At 40.4% G+C, this 19988-nt stretch overlaps 1 protein-coding gene across 1 annotated transcript in view; it reads left to right on the top strand.

Annotated features, from left to right (window-relative positions):
- LOC142110761 (vomeronasal type-2 receptor 26-like) overlaps positions 1 to 15107 on the top strand; it is a 77810-nt gene extending 62703 nt beyond the window's left edge. The window contains exons 7-8 of the mRNA XM_075193780.1: positions 10574 to 10697; positions 14200 to 15107. Coding sequence (XP_075049881.1) covers positions 10574 to 10697; positions 14200 to 15107 — 1032 coding nt within the window. The remainder of the gene's footprint in view (positions 1 to 10573; positions 10698 to 14199) is intronic.
- Positions 15108 to 19988: the final 4881 nt, after the last annotated feature.

The raw sequence follows: 19988 nt of genomic DNA, 5'->3' as shown, positions 1-19988 counted from the left end.
TGAACACTTACCTGAAGGGGTTAACATGGGTTGGCCCGACCAATGTGAACTCCAGTGGGAGGGACCTTGATTGATATAGGAGGCTGTACTTCCTGTTCTGCCTCATTCCACAGCACGAGATCCCACCCACCCACTCCTTTAATATGGTATGTCCGGTTATGTTGCGGTAGGAAGGCACTGCGTTCAGCGGCTGATTTGTGGGCGCACTGGTAGTTGTCGTAGGTCACTGCCTCCCGTTGAGGCACCAGTAACTCCCTTTTTGGCCCTTCGGTGAGGAGGGTCCCTGGCTCAGTGAGGGAGGGCAGCATGAGTTTTAAAGGGGCAGTCACTCTGACGCCAACTCAGCGCAAGTTATGATGGGATTTGTTCCCCGTGGTGGTGGACGTACGGCGGTTTACGCCAGTCCACTCGTGATAGTGTTTGTCAGCTTGAGAGTTGTTTCGCAGGGCCCTTTCTCCGCCACCATAGGTCTAGTTAAAATTAAAATCATAATAAAAAGTTCTGGCAATTCTTAATAACTTATAAAAGTCTCTGGGCCTGATTCATTACGGGACCCAAATGAGCGCAGCGTACGTACGTGCACTAATGTACGTACTTTGTGGCTGCGAACGGCCGAAGTCATGAAGCTGCGTATTCTCACATACGCAGCTTCATGACTTGCGGCTCAAGTCTTCCTAATCTACCCATTCACGGCCGTACACGCCGGCACATACTTGCATTACGTGCAGAAGCGAACGCTACGCTGTTTAGTGCATAGTAACATCATTGGTGTATCTCTCAATTGTTGAATCATGGTGCTGGTTGCAAATAACCGTAAAAATATATATTCTCCTTGTTATACTACTTTGTTTACTCTGTCAAGATGTTTTACTTTTGATGATTAAAATTTCGTAATATTGAAATATTTACAGTGTTTTATCGTATATCATATATCAGTATATCATGTATATTTGATGTGTTTTTATAATGTCATATGTATTCTATTATTATTATATTAAATAAGCCTTTGGTGTCAGCTGGAAGGAAAGGAATATTAACAGAAATGAAGTAGTTATTCAAAGAACCTATGTTTTCAATCCAGAGATTTTCAACAAAGACTTGCAGACTTCTTCGACTTGTCCATTGCATCCAGGAGACTCAAAAGGATCAGGATACGCCTAAATACTTTCTCATCCAATTGTTATATGATAGGTGTAAATTATAGTATAACCTTCTTTTGTTGAAACACAAAGTACATCTCTGGTCTGTTTAAGATCAAAGTTTTCAGCATAGAAAAAGAGTGGAAGCTTATTATTTTTTAAAGAAACAATGATCCAATTTTATTCGTTAAGTGTCTTTTGCTGAAGGAATTTTTTTATGACTTTATTAACCTATATAACACCAATGAGGTTATGCCGCTAGCCCTGTTTTCCCTGTGTATCAGGTTGTATCTTGGTTCTGTTTTCAGTATATGTTTTAGAAAGAGGTTATGTCGTACCAAACTGTTATTTCTTTGGGCCTTATCACATTATATCCCGGGTGTGAGGTGTGACCCTATTGGTTGGCCTCTTCTCCATTGGCTTTTAAACAACAGCTTTACTTAAGTGTATAATGCTAATACGTAAATTAGTTCAATGAAATCACACATATACCAGTTTTTCTTGTAACAAAAATATTTTAATTTATATACTAAAACTATTAACAAATGTTAAGTAAGAAACAGGAAAAAAAAGAATCAATAAAAGGTATTTAACATTTTTTTGAGATATTTATTTTTTTTTTACATTTTTTTGCTTTTTCTTTATGCTTTTTATATTTTTTTTCTTGTTTTTTTAATTCATCCAGAAGCCTCTGGCTGTGCCTTGGAGGACCCATCGACTCCCCATCAGCTGGAAAAAATGAAAGACAACAATTTAGTAAATGGACTCTTAATACATTTCAATGTGGTGAAATGCTAGCTGTCGGTTCTTGTACCTTTGCATTTTGTAAGCTCGGTATACTGCATAAATGAATGTTAACCAAACACTGGCCCCATTCATTAAATTTTGATAAATGTAGAAGTACATAACATATACTGAAAACAGAACCAAGACACAACATGATACAAATACAGGTGACAGGGTAAACCAAATCAGATTATCTCTGACAGATAGTGATGGTAGAAATCAGCAAGAAGAAGGCCTAAGCTTAAGAAAACAGGGAAAACAGGCCTATCGAAAAAGGACAAGAGGGTGAAGGTACTGTAGAAGGAGCACACAACAAAAGAGGGCCATGCGCATAAGAGCTTACAACCTAAAGGGAAGGGGGAGACACAAGTAATACAAAGTATTATATTACTATTATATTGTTTTGTTGTATACATTAACTTTCTGCAAAATTTAGCCAAGGAGAATCTCACCCTCTAGGGTGCATTTTTAAAGCCTACCAGCTGAGTTGGCCTGCGCACAAGACAAGAATTGGTGGGAGGACTTTTTTCTTATTGTAGGAACTTAGGATGCCTTGTACTGTGAATGGCCAGTAAAAACTGTTTGTCATGTTCTACCCAAAAAATCCAAGCATCATATATTGAAAAAAAAAAAAAAAAACCACAACTAAAGTATACGAAAATTACCATGTAATGTACTTACTTTCCTCAACCAGCACTTGTGGTTGCTGAGAGGTGGATTCTGGTTGGCTCTGGAATAGCAGAGGTGATGCTGCCAGGTCAGCGGACTGCGGCGAATCCTCCACCACCGCTGACTGCACCTGTTGCTGTTGGCTACCACCTGGCGCCTCCGGTGTGACCACCTGTTGATGTTGGCGGTGGTGTTCGGAGATGCGTTGGCGTCCTGTTGGAGACCATTATGCGTTATCTTATGTGTATTTTTGTAATGTATTCACCATACACAGCGAATACATACATACATACATGCAGCGAATGGTAGCTTGGAATGCTAAAATGGTACTCATGTCAATAACATTAAATTTGTAAATAAATGTACACTTAAATTTTTAACATATATATAATAGGACATAATCAGAATAATCACAAATAAGACTAACATTATTCATACGTTTAGTATGAGAATGGTCAGAAAATAGGCCTTTTCTGTCCATATTTCCTGTGAGAAGAAAAAATTTCATTGCCATATTATTTAGTGTTTGAGCACGACTTACTAGCAATAATTTCAGCCCTCAAATGTGCAAGGAGGTCGGGCTGCTGTCTCCGCAGATCACTCCATCGGCGTTGCAACTGCACGATGGAGCAGCGGGTACCAACCTGCATACGCAGACGCCTGTGCACGGCTCTGTATGCCTGCAGTTTCTCATCATTTCCCACATACCTCCCTGCGGGCTCAAAACAACGGTCCATCGTTGCTGTCAGCACCCGCAGTTCGGTACGTGAGAATACTGCAGACCTCATTTTGTCTCAGAAATGACAGTTTAACATCCTGCTTACCGATTGGTTCTCAGTGCACGTCGGTGCATCTGCACGTCCATCGCGGAACCTGTACTAAGATGGCTGACTGACCTGTCAATCACTGCTCAAGCGTGCCTAGCGTTCTGGCGCGTTCGCAACTGAACACACCACTATAAAATCGCATATAGCATGCGATAGTTCGCCCTGACAATTTCTGCATGGCTTTTCTAAGTTGTTGCTGTCAGGAAACGGTTAATATTGCCACATATTGAGGTAAGTAACATGGGCCTAGGTCTGCTACCTGACATAGATAGCATTGTAGGAAATGAAATAATTGAACTTTCTTTTTTCCTTATTTAGATTGCACTCACTTTCAAAAAAAACCTTCAAAAACAGGAGAACCTTGCTCCATTTTGGGGTAAGTAACATGGGCCTAGGTCTGCTACCTGACAGATAGCGTGGTAGGAAATGAAATAATTGCACTTTCTTTTCTACAGGAGAACCTGAACATGTCTGAACAAGACTCCAATGAGCCATCCGGCTCATAATCTGCTGCTGCTGCTGCTGCTGCTGCTAAAAAAACACGACAGCCTAATTTCTCAAAAAATGAAATCGACATTTTGGTAGAATTGGCTGTTGATAGGCTCCACTCCACTCCGCGTCCACTCTCTGCACCATCAAAAGCAAGAATATGGGAAGAAATTACAAATGAGGTCAATGCCGTGGCTCCAATCAGACGCAAGGTTAATGAGGTCCAGAAAAGTTAAATATTTAAGCGTACAAAAATTGGTTAAATGTGTCCAGATTTTGTGGATAATATTATCCTGCTAATGTGTATATTTTGCACACAGGTGGCAAGACTTTAAACGCCGCCAAAAAGATAAAATTTCTGAACACAGAAGACATGCAAGAATGACAGGTGGTGGACCTCCAGCAATGCTGGAATTGACCCCATTGGAGACCAGGGCATTGGCCTCTTTGGATGCGGAGATGGTTCAAGGTGTGGGCCGCATTGACACCGGACGTAGCCCAGCCGCCATCGAGCCTATCACAGCTACAGGTATATACACACACATATATATAAATATATAAATTCACACTAATTACCTAAGGACAGCATTATTTATTTCATTTTTTCCCCTTGTAGGGCCCAATACAGCGGAAGACATTTCAGAGGATGAGCTGGTGGAGGAGCCACGTGATGTGGAAGAGCATCAGATGAATGAGGAGCCAGAAGTCAGTGAACGGGAATCACTGCACGCCTGCTATCACAGTATTAGAGACACAAATGCCACTATTCAGTCCAATACCACAGATATTGCCACAACCCTCACCCGTATGGAGCACACTTTACACAGAAGCCTCATCCGTATAGAGAACACTATGGACTTAAACCTTTCATCTATCAACACTACCCTTACCCGTCTCACTGACCTTAATGCAATGTATATCACCAATCCCCAATCATGCATATCACAGGAATCTTCTCCTACTTCTTTCTCTCCATCTCTTAGTCCCATGTATCAATCATACTACACTTCACCCGATTATCATTCCACAAGTAGGCCTTATCGCGCGCACCCGTCTTCACATATTGTACAACTCCACTCTCAAGGTTCTATTGGTTCTAGTCTAAGACCCCAAATGCATCACCATCATTTTCAAACCAACCCATATGTTGACATTGAACCATATTCACATTCTAATCAGCAATACAACTATTATTTACCACCATCTGCCATCTCTGCCCCATCTGCTATCTCTGCCCCATCTGCCATATCTGCCATATCTGCCATCTCTGCCATCTCTGCCCCATCTGCCATCTCTGCCCCATCTGCCATATCTGCCCCATCTGCCATATCTGCCCCATCTGCCATCTCTGCCCCATCTACCATATCTGCCCCATCTGCCATCTCTGCTCCATCTGCCATATCTGCCCCATCTGCCCCATCTGCCATCTCTGCCCCATCTGCCATATCTGCCCCATCTGCCATATCTGTCATATCTGCCATATCTGCCCCATCTACCATCTGCCATCTCTGCTCCATCTGCCATCTCTGCCCCATCTGCCATCTCTGCTCCATCTGCCATCTCTGCCCCATCTGCCATCTCTGCTCCATCTGCCATCTCTGCCCCATCTGCCATATCTGCCCCATCTGCCATCTCTGCCATCTCTGCTCCATCTGCCACCCGTGCCCCCCGCGCCCCCTGTGCCCCCCGTGCCACACAATCGTCGGCTGCTGCACAGTCACTCACTGCTGCTCCACTGGCCTCTGCTTCCTCCCCACTGTTGCCTTCTATGTCACGGGTTACCAGAAGCCGGACTCATCCTCCATGTGATGCAACCATTATACCAGCAAAGAGGCCCCGTAAAAAAAAATAATTGTTTGTTTGATGTGTTTTTGTTGTGTAAATAAATTGTATAATTATAAACTTATTAGCTATGTATGTTGTATTTTTAAAAAACATTACAAAAACACTTACAAGAGAAGTAGGTGTCCAGGACATATTGCTTGAAAGACACAGCATCAACTGATTCTGGAGGGCTGGGGTGAGCATCTAACACCTCCTGGACAGCAACCTCGGCCTCCTCCACCCAAGGAACCCCACTCCTAATGGTGATGTTATGGAACACCACGCACAGAGCTATGATATCACACACAGTGGATGGAGCATACATTAGAGCACCACCAGACCGATCTAGGCACCGGAATCTGGCCTTTAAAAGACCAAATGCCCCCTCCACAACCGATCTAGTGGCTGTATGTGGGGAGTTGTATGCCATCTCCTGCTCCGTACGTGGGTTTAATAGAGGAGTGAGGAGCCAAGGGTGAAAAGGGTATGTGTTCTCCTACAAGGGGTGACAAGAAGGAGAAAGTGCAAAAATATGAGCGAGTGTCATAATTGTAGACACAAATAACTATATCTATGCCAACAAGACAGGCAACATGGATGAGAAATAATGGCAAAAGAAGCAATCAGACACATAACATATTCAATGTATTTGTAACCAATGTTTAAGTTTTTGAACAACTTTTCATATGGGCAGCTGTCCATGTTGGATTTTAAGGTAAACATCACAATTAAATGTACCTTTGAATGATATTGCAATGTGCCTTTGTAATATATCTACTTAGCTACGAAACTTAAGACATTACTATTTCCACTTTAAACTACTACATACGTGACATGTTTGTTAAATAAAAATACCTAACAGCCACGCATCACCATTCGGCCTTGCACCACCTTGCCTCAGTTCCAATCTTTCCCACATCCCTGATTGCCGGAAGGCAAAGGAGTCATGTGTACTCCCTGGCCACATAGCTACCAGGTTACGAATCTGGAGAGAGGCGTCACATATAGCTTGGACATTTATAGAATGGAAATGCTTGCGATTTAAAAAATTAGCAGCATTCCCACCGGAGGGGACCAAGGCTACATGAGTCCCATCGACTGCCCCTATGACATGCGGGAAACCGGCTATGTAGGAAAACTGCCGTTTTATCGGCACCAGGGACTCCTCATCGAGTGGCAGATGTATGAATTGCCTTAGACGCGACACAAACGCCCCCAGAACAACCTTTAGCACACGACTGAAGGACTTCTGGGACATCTCTGAAGCGGCTCCCACAGTGGTCTGAAATGACCCTGTCGCGCAAAAGTGCAATACCGCCAACAGTTTAGTCAATGGCGGTATTGCTGTTGGGCTGTTGCGCTTGGGCTCCAGGTCAATCTGCACTATGCGCAGGGTGTCCAGGATGACACAAGGCGGGAGCCGATAACGCCGCACCACCTCAGCATCAGACATGCCAAAGAGGCTGACACGTGGCCTGAACACACGCTCCCTTGGTCGGCGACGATGGGTTACTTGCTGATTTTGGGGGCGGCGATGCTGGTTGCCCTCCTGTGCCTCAGCCATTTCTAAGAAACGCTATATTTGAAAAGAGAAGGATGTGAAAAAAATACAATTAACTCATAGTTTGGAAAATGTCACTCCTATTTGCACAGGAAACATTGACAATATACTTACACCAACAAGTGGGTTGGCCAAACTCATAATGTGGCTAAAAAAACAAAACAAAAATTGTCAGAGGGTGAATAAGAAGTTATGGCATCTGCTTCTATGCTATGTCAGGTTGCAGACCTAGACCCATGTTACTTACCTCAAAATGGAGCAGGATTATCTTGGTCACTTGCAAACAATTGTCAATGGGAAACTAAAAAAGATAAAATAAAGTAAACAAAAGATAAAAATAATCTACAAAGTACTACACAGCCCAATACAAGCAAACTATTATCTGTAACTATTATTTGAAACAAAGTATAACACCCAAAATAACAAAAGAGTCCAAGACAATTCAAACAATAAAATGTTAAAACAAATCAACCAAAGAAACCATAGTAATATCTTAAAATACATCATGCAAACATACCAGTAAATGAATCAGCAGTGAACAGGGCACATCATCTACGCCGAGCTTTATAGCAGTGGTTAATTAGCAGAGAGTATGCAGGTGAGGGTCTGCATGCGTCCTGATCAAATGGGCGTTCCTTCGGATAAGTTGTGTGTGCTCGCGGTTTAGATCTGAGAGATAAACTAGACCCTTGGCAGGCGCACAGCGTACGCCACCACAAACGCGATCAGCTGCGTTCGCACCACTATGACTTGGACGTAGTTAGACGGGAACGCCCCTATGAGAAATTGACTACGGCACCACGCCCCTCAACCTCCCTTTTCCCGCCCAGAACTCGTAGCTCGTCGCAAATGGGTTTTGCGATCGCGGCCGTACAGTTTTTGCGTTCGTGAAAGTAAACTGACCCGGCAACCGGGCATGCGCACTAAACTTTGGCGTTCGCTATGCGCTGAAAAGGGACATACATCCCTTGATGACTCAGGCCCTCTGTGTGTTTATTTGCATGCAAAGGTTTAGAATTATAAGGTTGATGTAAGGTTTACGAAACATACAGGGTGAGCCCTTTATTGTAATTGCTGAAATAGAAATAATAGGGCTGACAGTCTTGGTCTAAATCTGCAGTTACATTTTATTGTACCATAGCTCACTGCGAAACTGGAGAGGTGGCAGGGTTTAGTGATAATCTTCCTCCAACAATACTAATTCATCCCAATATCATAGAAGTCTGTGTAGTATGATGTAATTGCTGATAATGGCTTTCCAAAGGGAATGACTAGTTGATTTTAGGGCAGAGCTGTCACGATTTTTGGGCAAATCTTTTACAGCACAGCAAATATCAAAATGTTTAGCGGACTCATCTGCATCACCACTGGGTGTCTTGGGAAAGCAATTTCTTTTACAACAAGTAGTTGCCAGAGAAACTGAAGGAGAAGACTTCCCAACAAGATGTTGATAAGTCTGGGATCCTTGCAAAGAAAATTAAGTATTTAATCTACAATTAAAATATAGTTAGCACATTTACTTTGTTTTATTGCACACTATAATTTTATGTAGCACCTTTTCAAAATCTATTATTAAGGCAATCACTTGACTCAAGCTAACCGTGTCTGCACTTTCTTTACAGGTAACTACTTCGCTGGACTAAAGTATATTCCCCTCAAATGTTAGTCTTCTTGCAGCTGCTGCATTCTCCTACATGCTATTGCAGAAACCCGAAATTGACCCTAAATGTTTATGGACGCAAACAGCATCTCCTGCATGTCATTTTTCAAAAGTTCTGTAACACCAAGTTGATAGTGTGTGCAAAACAGGAAATGTGATGGAATTCAACCCCGCTGTAATGCTGGACCAATATTGGGGTCGTAATCAGAAATGACATATCCTCAGGAGACTCCAAGCAGGATTAGCCATCTTTCAATGACATCCCTTAGTTTTTGGAACAGTTTGCCAGCTGTATGCCTCTTAGTGAAGCTGCTGATACACAGAGTAGCCTACTTCTCAAAAATGTGATGTACCTGGGTACATGCTGCTGCTGTCAATGCTGGGGAAGGCGAAAGACCAACCCAGTGGGCTTTCACAGTCATATAATCTTTTGTTTGCCCAGTTACGCTTGTACACATATCTGTGGTTAAGTGTACAGTGAGTAGAATACCCTTTTGTCACCCAATAATGACATTTTTAGGAACTTTCCGGTACAGGAGAGAATTAGCTTTTCTAGTAAAATGGTATAGTGATGACATTTGCTAACAGGGACATAACACCTCAATTAAATGTCTTAAACCAACTGTATTAATAGTGGACATTGGACGCAGATCTAACACTAGCATAGTACCCAGGGCGTCTGTGATCCGCTTTGCGACTGGGTGACAGGTTTCATTCTTGCTTCCTCTTGCAGAGGATTGTTTAACTGCCAATTGTTGGGGGGAAGATTGCAGGTGCTGGGATGTAGATGAGAGAAGGGAGGTAGATTATGCTGGAATGCTTGTTGTTATTTTTTTTTTAAACGAAGTTTCTGATTTTCCCAACAGTTTTCCAATAACTCGCTGAAAAATGACGAAACATGGATGAAGATCCCAGATAGTTAAGGTCCCTACCTCTACTGAGTGTGGCTTTAAAAATGCTACAAATGGATAGACAACTGTTGTCAGGATTGGTGTAAAAATAATTCCACACTTAAGAGGTGGATTTTTGGTCTTATGCCCAGGCATGACAATGGCCTTTTTGTTATCACTGGCAAGAACTGCAACAATTTTTCTTTTCAAGTGTATGAAAATCATATTGTGACCTAGGATGTGTTCAAAATTGAATAAAAAATGACTGGAAATTAGTGTTACTGAGGTTAATAATAATGTAGCTACAAAATGATACCTAAATTATGTTATTTTAGCACCAATAAATGAAATTTTTATAACAAATTGCAAAACAAAACCAAACAAAACCAAAACACGCAATGGCGGTTTTGCAAAACCAAAACCAAAACACAACGGCAATCCAGATCCAAAACCGAATGCAAAACCAAAACACGGGGGTCAGTGACCATCTCTAGTTGTAACATTATTAGTGAGGACATAACTACACTGCATATAGAACATAAATCAAGTCATGGGACTTATATTAATTAATTCCAATAAATATCAACAAGTACAGAGGTTACGTAATGGAAATTACCTGCTGTATAGAATGAACATGATACAGTATATAGTCTACAAATACAAAGTACATCTATCTATCTATCTATCTACAACGTGTGTCCTAATTTACATGTTATTATATGTACAAGATCCCCATATCTCGGTGCAATGACAGATGTCCTCCTGGATACAGAAAAGCTTCTGATGGAGGATTCCACATCTGCTGCTATGACTGTGTCATGTGTTCTGAGGGAGAAATGTCCAATGTAACAGGTAGGAATGTGTTATATAAAGGATAAATCATTATATGAGAGTCACTGAGGATAGAACTGTGATGGGAAATGTGCTCAGGATAGAAGACAGATGATAATACAGATTACAAGAAACAATCCCCCAGATGACTGGAAAGTAAAAGACATACATGTAGATCACTATGCTGAATTCATATTAGGTTTCTCTAGTAACCTCTATTTCATAAACCCATATTTGCCTATTCTACGGAATTTCTTAAGTAATGTTTAACACACAAGATAAGATAGTCCAAACAATGTATATATTACTGTGTGTCAGTACAAACAGGGTCTTAATTGTCCTGGCAGCACTTTTTGTAATTATTTTATTCACTTGCACACATTTAATTACTTTAATGAAGCGCACCTTGGTTTCACTTATACTTGTGTGTTAATAAAGAATAGGAAAGTGAAAGACATTATAACGATTTTCCGAATTGGTAGTTAATAGGCTCGTAACAGATAAGAGAGCACTCCCATAGTAGATTAGCTCTATAAGAAATGGAAAGACTCTATTAGGTGGTTCCTTAAAATCTTGAGCGAGTTCTGAGCGCTATATTAGACAATACTACTATATCAGATAAACACCTAGCATTAAGCCCATCATAACACTCTTCTCAGACAATCTGAGAGAGATGACAATATTATGAAGCAACTCACGCCGTAACGAGTTCCCAGCATAGCTGCAAACAGGCTTATAATAGCAAATCTAATAGCAGCACAGCTGAAGGAGAAAGGGACAGAGTTTATTAGGCGTGCTTGATACCAAGACACTGAATGAATCTTGAGTGTGTTACTTTATAATATAAGTTAAATACTATGCTCTGAGGTTACTATAGCACTCTATTGTATCAGCCTAAAGGGGTCACGCTTTATACTATCCAAGTTTGTCTGAGAGAGTTTAGAATAACACCAAGGGCTAGGTTTACTAAGCTGCGGGTTTGAAAAAGTGAGGATGTTGCCTGTGGCAACCAATCAGATTCTAGCTTTCATTTATTTAGTACCTTCTACAAAATGACAGCTAGAATCTGATTGGTTGCTATAGGCAAAATCCCCACCTTTTTAAACCCGCAGTTTAGTAAATCTAGCCCCAAGTGTCTCACGCTATCAGACACTTTATATAAAAGTGCACATCCAATAGCAGATGAACTGCAGGAAAATTAATATTATCTGTTAGGTGATGCCTGACATTTAGCCATCTATATATGATTGGATAGAGGAGAGTGGTGGGGAATATATATGACATTATATTGTAATAGTTATGGACCTGATTCATTAAGGATTTTAACTTGAGAAACTTCTTATTTCAGTCTCCTGGACAAAACCATGTTACAATACAAGGGGTGCAAATTAGTTTTCTGTTTTACACATAAGTTACATACTGACTGTTTTTTCATGTAGCACACAAATATCAACTTTAAATTTCAGTGTACAAATAAGCTATCAAGTATTTGTGTGTTACATGAAAAAACAGTCAGTATTTAACTTATGTGCAAAACAGAATGTTTATTTGCACCCCTTGCATTGTAACATGGTTTTGTCCAGGAGACTGAAATAAGAAGTTTCTCAAGTTAAGATCCTTAATGAATCAGGCCCTATATTACTAGTCTATTGGGTTAATCTGCGACTCACCCCTAGGAGCAAATATAAAGGATTTGAGAGGATGTACACAGAGTAGTAGGATAATATTCATAGTGTCTTATTGCCCATATAAACAAATACACCTGAACTAAGGTTTTGATTCAACATTTATAAGATCCCTATATTTATGCATATTGAGAATGGCAGACATACGTAGTGAACGTGACATTGTTATTATATCAATGTGCAATCATTTATAATTATTAGAATACAGTGAGACAGCACAGTAGTATTTTTACTACTTCTTAACAGTATGTTTACCTTATGTATTTGGTCATTATGTCCATTCATTCAGTGTTTTTATTATTTCGCTAATTGAATTAATCTAATAAAGATATTACTCTTAACAGAAACTAATTCTATATATCGTTAAGTAAAAGAGTGCCCTTTATACACATTTCCTTTATCCCCCCCTAATTTTCCCTTTACAGTAGTAAAGAATAGGCACACACAGCACATTTCGTTAGGTTATGTACCCAGGTATAACTACAGAGGGATATTCTGTGCCTTAACTTTCTAGCACTGCATAGGGGTGAGGGTCTCAAGAAGTCTCCTCAGTCCATAATATGCCACACAGTAGTGCCCCCTAATGATATTATGCCATACAGTAGTGTTCCCTAATCATATTATTCATATATACATGGTAATTATCATTAAACACATGTTATACCACCCCAGCATAAAAGTACCCATCACCCAACCTTAAATTAAAAAGCTCCACTAGTAAATCAAATGCCCCACAAATAAATTAATAGCACCCACCATTTTATAAGTATCCCTCACCCAAGATTAAATTAATAGCCCACTTCATTGCATTAAGAACCCCCCACTCACACTCACACTCACCTTCTTCCAGCTGGGTTAGAGGCAGATTCTTCTGTCTGCTCTCTTGCAGATTGTTCGCATGTGACAGCTCTTGTCATGTGGTGCATGTAACATGTGAGATATCATTATTGACATACACACATAGGGGAGGGAAGGAGATGGGCACATTTAGGGGGGCGGATCCCATGATGAGGGGCCAGTCTCCAAAAACAATACAGTGCTATTAATTCAGGCTGTGGAGCTGTTGCATACAGCTGTGTATTAGGATATGCCTGGGCACAACCTGCACACCCCATGCACATGCCTATGTACTTAGGATAGAATAGTGTTATGCTAAAAGGGGGTAATAAAGGAATTGGGTGATAATGAACATTTGAAGTAGAGGTTAAAATATGGAAGGAGATATTGAAGGTATTAAGTATTGTAAGAGGGTGATGATCAGAGAGGCGAGTGGAGGGGAGGAAATTGAAGGGGGAGGGGATGATAATAGGGCTAAATGATAATTATGAGGAGGAGAGTGGATGGAAATTGGGAAAGCATAAATGAATGATTTAAATTCCTATACTTAAATTCTAAATTAGTACAGAAATCATCATGTATGGCATTATAAACAATATACATAACATTTAAAAAAATACATACATATATACCTACTAACAATCATTCATACACATACATTCAATCAACAATACTTATATGTGTGTAAGTTATATATAATTAACATAAATATATACTCCTACTGTATATGAACATAAGTATAGTTACACAGACACACCCACACACATATACTTACATATATATGTACTAAATGTATTAAAAAATAGGTTCACTTAAAGATGCAATAAAGTGACTTCATTTATATCAACGTGTTACTAACAGTTAGTTATAAACTATAACAACAGGTTTAAGTGATATTACATTTTTTTACTTTTCTGATCTTGCTTGCTGTTTGATAGTTTTATACTGAACACATTACTGACCACACAGATAATACATGTATTTTTTATATTTAATTATAGACAGTGACTTCTGCCATAAATGTCCAGATGAAGAGTGGCCGGATGAGAGAAGAATGAAATGTATTCCCAGAACATACGACTTTCTGTCCTATGATAAGGATGTTATAGTGCTAATATCTTCAGTAATAGCTTTATCTTGTTCTATCATAACATTATTTATATTAGGAATCTTTATTTATTACTGGAACACTCCAATCGTGAAAGCCAATAATCGGGCTATAAGCTTCATTCTCCTGGTCTCCATCTTGCTGAGCTTCCTCTGTGTGTTCTTGTTCCTCGGCCGGCCGGTGGATATAACCTGCATGCTGAGACAAACTGCATTTGGGATCTTCTTCTCCACTGCTGTCTCTTCTGTACTGGCCAAGACTGTAACCGTCTGCATTGCTTTCAAGGCCACCAAACCTGGCAGTTCCTGGAGGAAGTGGGTCACATATAAAGTACCTAATTATGTGGTCATTGTGTGCTCCTCTGTCCAAGGTCTGATTTGTGGTATTTGGCTGTCTGTTTCTCCTCCCTACCAAGAGTATGACCACCACACTTACCAGGGAATGATCATCATTCAGTGTAATGAAGGGTCAGTGATTGGGTTTTACTCTGTGTTGGGTTACATGGGGATTCTGGCGGCTGTGAGTTTTGTTCTGGCTTTCATGGTGAGGACATTACCGGACAGCTTTAATGAGGCCAAGTACATCACCTTCAGCATGCTGGTGTTCTGCAGTGTCTGGATTGCAATGATCCCGGCCTATCTGAGCACTAAAGGGAAATACATGGTGGCTGTGGAGATATTCGCCATATTGACCTCATGTGTTGGAATTCTTGGCTGTATATTTTCCCCAAAAGTCTACATTCTGCTTCTAAAACCTGAATTGAACTCCAGAAAAGTTATGCTGGAGAAGAACAATTTGTAAAACATGACATACTGTACCCTCGTGGACTTTGTCTTTGTTAACTGAATCATGTTTAATTAATTAATTGTCTGCTCTCACTTTATATAGGCATGACATCAGGCATGAAATCAATGGAAATAGATTGATCACAAAGAAAAAAAAATTCTTAGACCATAAAACGTCTAGTTGAACATGTCAGATTAAGGCTTTTGATACTTACACGTGATTTAAAAGTTAAGAAAACTTTTGAAACTTTACCAAAAAGCAATTAATTTATAATCATTAAAGCAAAATCCTTACTGGCTGTGTTCCTTGTGCAATGTAAACATGGTATGCCATCCTATCCAGTGATTAGCTTCAGATTCACTGCTATCATGGAGTGAGATTGCTGTCACTCCCAGAACAGGGGAGCTACTAATTGATAGATTTCTGTGTTCACTGCAACAAACACATACAGGCTATCTAACTGACGGTCTTAGCAGCTATGTAACAGAAGTCTCCACATACATAACAATCAATCCTCATATCCATATAACTCAGTCTTCACAACCATTACAACCAGTTCCTATAACCACCCATCATAGCACCCATAATGAACACACTCAATGCACATTTATCACATGCAGCTCACAAAAACGTTTGCCAGAACCATCACACACATTCACCACAACCATTTAGTATCCTGAACCATCCCACTCATCTCCACAACCATGGCTCTCAGTAGTCTGTTCATTCGCAACTCTTTCCAGATCCAACCTCAGCCCTCAAATATCAGTCAATAGACACATCTCAACTACCATTTAGCTTTATACATTGTTTAAACTCATGTTTATTGAAAGCTCATAATAAAATAAAGAGAAATAATCAGTGTTGACATAACAAGATACATTGCAGAGCTTTCCATTTTCATAGTTAGTAATAAAGAAATATAAAGATTAATAAAAATAAAATGAGGGGGGGAAGGGAAGGGAGAGAAGGAGGAAAGAAGACAGGCTAGAATCGGGGAAGGAAGAAGGGAGAGAAGGGGGCAAGAAAGAAGGGACAGAAAGGGGAAAGGAAGAAGGGAGGAGGTCTATTCAATATTAATAGAGATATAGTGATCTTGTGAGTTTGTAGGTTATTATGAAGGATGTTATGTGATAAATATATATTTAATCGTTTATTTGCCACAAAATGTAAAATTTATAGCAGGCCGTAGTCTTGAATTCTAACCAGGAGAACTAGGTTATAGTAAATTCTGAAGTTTTCTCATTTGTAGAGGAAATTAAATCATCCATTAACATATAGTAGCCTATTTGGGAATACCAGTCTTTAAGTGTTGGAGGGTTAGAACATTTCCATCAGGTGGGGATTACAGTCTGCCTGCATTGCTTAGATGGCTTAGCAGTGGTTTTTTTAAAATTGTTTATTGGAATTTTAAACAAGTTAATGAGCCAGAAGGCAGGATCTAAAGGGGCTTTGTAATTTATAATGGTATTAGTGATATATATAAAATGTACCCAACATTTGTGAATAATGGGACAATCCCACATATGTGTAAATAACATCCTACAGCATTAGAGCATCGCCAACATACATCAGAGGTATTCGGGTATATTTGTAGAAGTAAACGCAGATGTCTGTACCAACGAGTTAATATTTTGCATTGTGTCTCTATTATAGTGGTGTTAATGGAGCATATATGTGTGATTTTAAAAAAATTCTGCCATTCTTCTGTAGAAATGTTTCTTAATAAATCTTGTTCCCAAAGTTTAGTGAAATGAGATAGTGATTGAAATATATTTTCAATAATAAGCCTATATACTGTAGAATTGAGATTGTATGGGATGATTTAGAAACAGATGTACACAGGGCTTCAAAACCAGTAAGTTCTTTATATACTAGTTGAGTTCGTTTAGCTCATATTAAAAAATAGTGAGTTTGTTGGGATTTCTAGAAATCAGCTTTGGGTATATACCATTTATTGAATATCAGTAAATGGACGAACGCCTTTTATATTCATCAGCTGTCCCAACCCGAGCTTGATACCAATTTATGAAAGAGGGAAGGAGAGTACCTGTAAAGAAATTCTGATTTACTAAAGAGGAGGTAAGTGGTGAGATTGTAGAAGAGATATATGGTAAAGTTCAAAATCGTTTCCAACAATTCAGTGTAGGTGAAATAGTTGGGTGAGAAATTGGGGATAGGCTCGGCAATCAAGGCACAATCTCAGTTGGGATGTGTAGGAATTCTTCCTCAATAGAGACCTATTGCTTATTATCTTCAAACCTAGTCCATTCTGTGATCCTATTTAGCATAATATCATCATAATAACTAGATATGTGTGGGAGTTGAAGTCCTGAGTGTTTGCATCTGAATAAAATTTCTTGTTGAATGCAGAGAAGATTTTTTACCCCAAATAAAACATCTGATTAAGCCTTGAATGTCTTGGAACCATTTTGAGGGAATATGGATTGGAAGAGTTTGCATTTTATTCAGGATTTCAGGAAGTATGTTCATTTTAACTCGACCAATCAATGATAGACTCTAAAAATGCCATTTTTCCAAGTTAATCTCTAAGGACGAAATGATAGTCGAGAAATTGGAATGAAAGAAGTAGGAAAGGTCTTTGTTCAATTTAATTCCAAGATATTTAAGATGAGATTGGTGCCTAATAAATGTAAATTTATTCTTAAAGTTTTCAACTATTGGGAGAGGGATGGTAAGGTTCATGGCCACAGATTTTGATAAAATTCATTTTGAAATACGGGATATTTCCAAAAGTGTGAAATTCGGTTATCAAGCTGGGGAGCGAGGTCACGGGATAGGAGATAGATGCTAACATATCATCAACAAAAAGTGCCAATCTACATTCTTACAGCTTTCTAAATTGATGCCCAGATACTAATATATTAGTTATTCTGCAACCCCCACTTACCCCTCTACACCACTTTCACTCACTTTATCCCATGAATCCCCCATATCTGATCCAATTCATACTTACAAATATGTCCTGACATCTCATCTCCTAGTCAGTTATCATTTTCAGTCTCATTAGTTTCCCACTTCTCACTAATTACTCACCTACAAATCAGTTCTCACAATACAATATCAACACATGTATGATCATATCAGGTAAAACAGTTTGCTGACTCCCAACTTTACACTTATTACCTGTCACGGTTTCAGAATTCGAATCCTAAGGTTTGCCCAGATTAGTGCTACTCAAGTAGGGCGCAGAGTTTAACGAGGAGACGGGATTCACCAGGGTCCGTCGCAAGGTGGTTTAGCCTTAACTGCGTCTGTCTCGCAGGTCACAGCTGCCACTAGGAGTACCGAACGAAACCCCTTTGGGAGATCAGCCGGAATGGTAAGCAAGGAAGTGTAAAGTGGATAGTCAGCTCCGCAGACGATCAGGTTACCACTGGGATGGCGTCAGATACACTAGGAAGTGTTAGTCATGAATCCGGCAGGTTTCCACTGGAATGGAGGTAAAGCGAGGAGTAGATAGACAGCTCTGCAGACAAACAGGTTACCACTGGGATGGCAGCAGATACACTAGGAAGTGTCAGTCCTGTAGTCAGCAGGTACAGCTGGAATGAAACCTTAAGAGTGTCGGCTCTGCGGACAAGCGTAGAGTGTCAGCTCTGCAGACAAGCCGATAACCTACAGGAATGGAGTGTAGAGAGTCAGATTTGTGGACAAGTAGGTTATCCCACTGGAGACGAGTGTAGAAAGTCAGCACTGCAGACAAGTAGGTTATCCCACTGGAGTCGAGTGTAGAAAGTCAGCTCTGCAAACAAGCAGGGACCACACAGGAAAGGAGCCAAGTCTAGCACCGGAAGGTAACTTAAAGAGCAGGCACCAAACATCCAGGGGAGGTGCCTTTTAAAGTTTGGAGCCAATTTTATTGGCCAATAACAGCAGAGGATTTAGATAGGACGGGTCTGCGCATGCGCGGCACCCGAGAAGGAGCGGACAGCTGGCGGGGAAGGTAAGTATACCGGGGATCAGGTTCACAGCCCGATCGCCCAGTCTGACATTATGATTAAATTCTCTTTAATTTAATTGTCACACAAGGAGAGTCTATGTTGGACTGAGTAGGATGATTTTTGGGACTGTGTAGGATGGATGTGGAGAGTGAGTGGGATCGATGTGGGGGCTAAAGTTTGTGCTGCATAGCTGTGGAGACCTTCAATTGCATGTTGCTGCATGTGTGTATTCCAGTGAACAAACACAGCTGTGAATCAGCCGCTCCACCATTTTGTGAATGACAGCAATCTCACTGTCACGGGCACTAGGAGTTTTGCCCAGGATTTCACCAGATGACTGGGCTTACCAGTGTAGTGAAGTTCACACAACGGTCCACTGGTAGCAGGATGACTAGCGGAACAAATATCACAGCAGATGGAGAGAGAATGCCAATAAACAATAGGAAAGTCAGTGACTTGCAGCAATCTTTGGTCCATGAATCAGCGACTAGCTGATATAATGGAAAGGCAGAATTGAACACAGAGATCAGGATGGACGTGAGTAGATGCAGGGAGGTAGCAGGGAAGTCAGTGGTCTGCGTACAGCAAGTTGTACCACTGCTTATAGTGAAGAGACTTGTCCAGGTGCAGGTAGGTAGCGGGGAAGTCAGTGGTCTGCGTATAGCAAGTTGTACCACTGCTTATGGTGAGAAGACTTGTCCAGGTGAAGGTAGGTAGCGGGGAAGTCAGTGGTCTGCGTATAGCAAGTTGTACCACTGCTTATGGTGAGAAGACTTGTCCAGGTGAAGGTAGGTAGCGGGGAAGTCAGTGGTCTGCGTATAGCAAGTTGTACCACTGCTTAATAGGTGAGGATGTGTACAAGTGTTGATGAGTGGAAGCATACAAAGATAATAGGATGCAGACACTGAGAGCACAGAGGAACTTGATCCCA

Source organism: Mixophyes fleayi, chromosome 1, assembly GCF_038048845.1.
Source record: "Mixophyes fleayi isolate aMixFle1 chromosome 1, aMixFle1.hap1, whole genome shotgun sequence".
In the NCBI taxonomy this organism is placed as follows: Eukaryota; Metazoa; Chordata; class Amphibia; order Anura; family Limnodynastidae; genus Mixophyes; species Mixophyes fleayi.
Note: the sequence above shows the minus strand (reverse complement) of the source record. Positions and strands in the feature narration are given on the sequence as shown.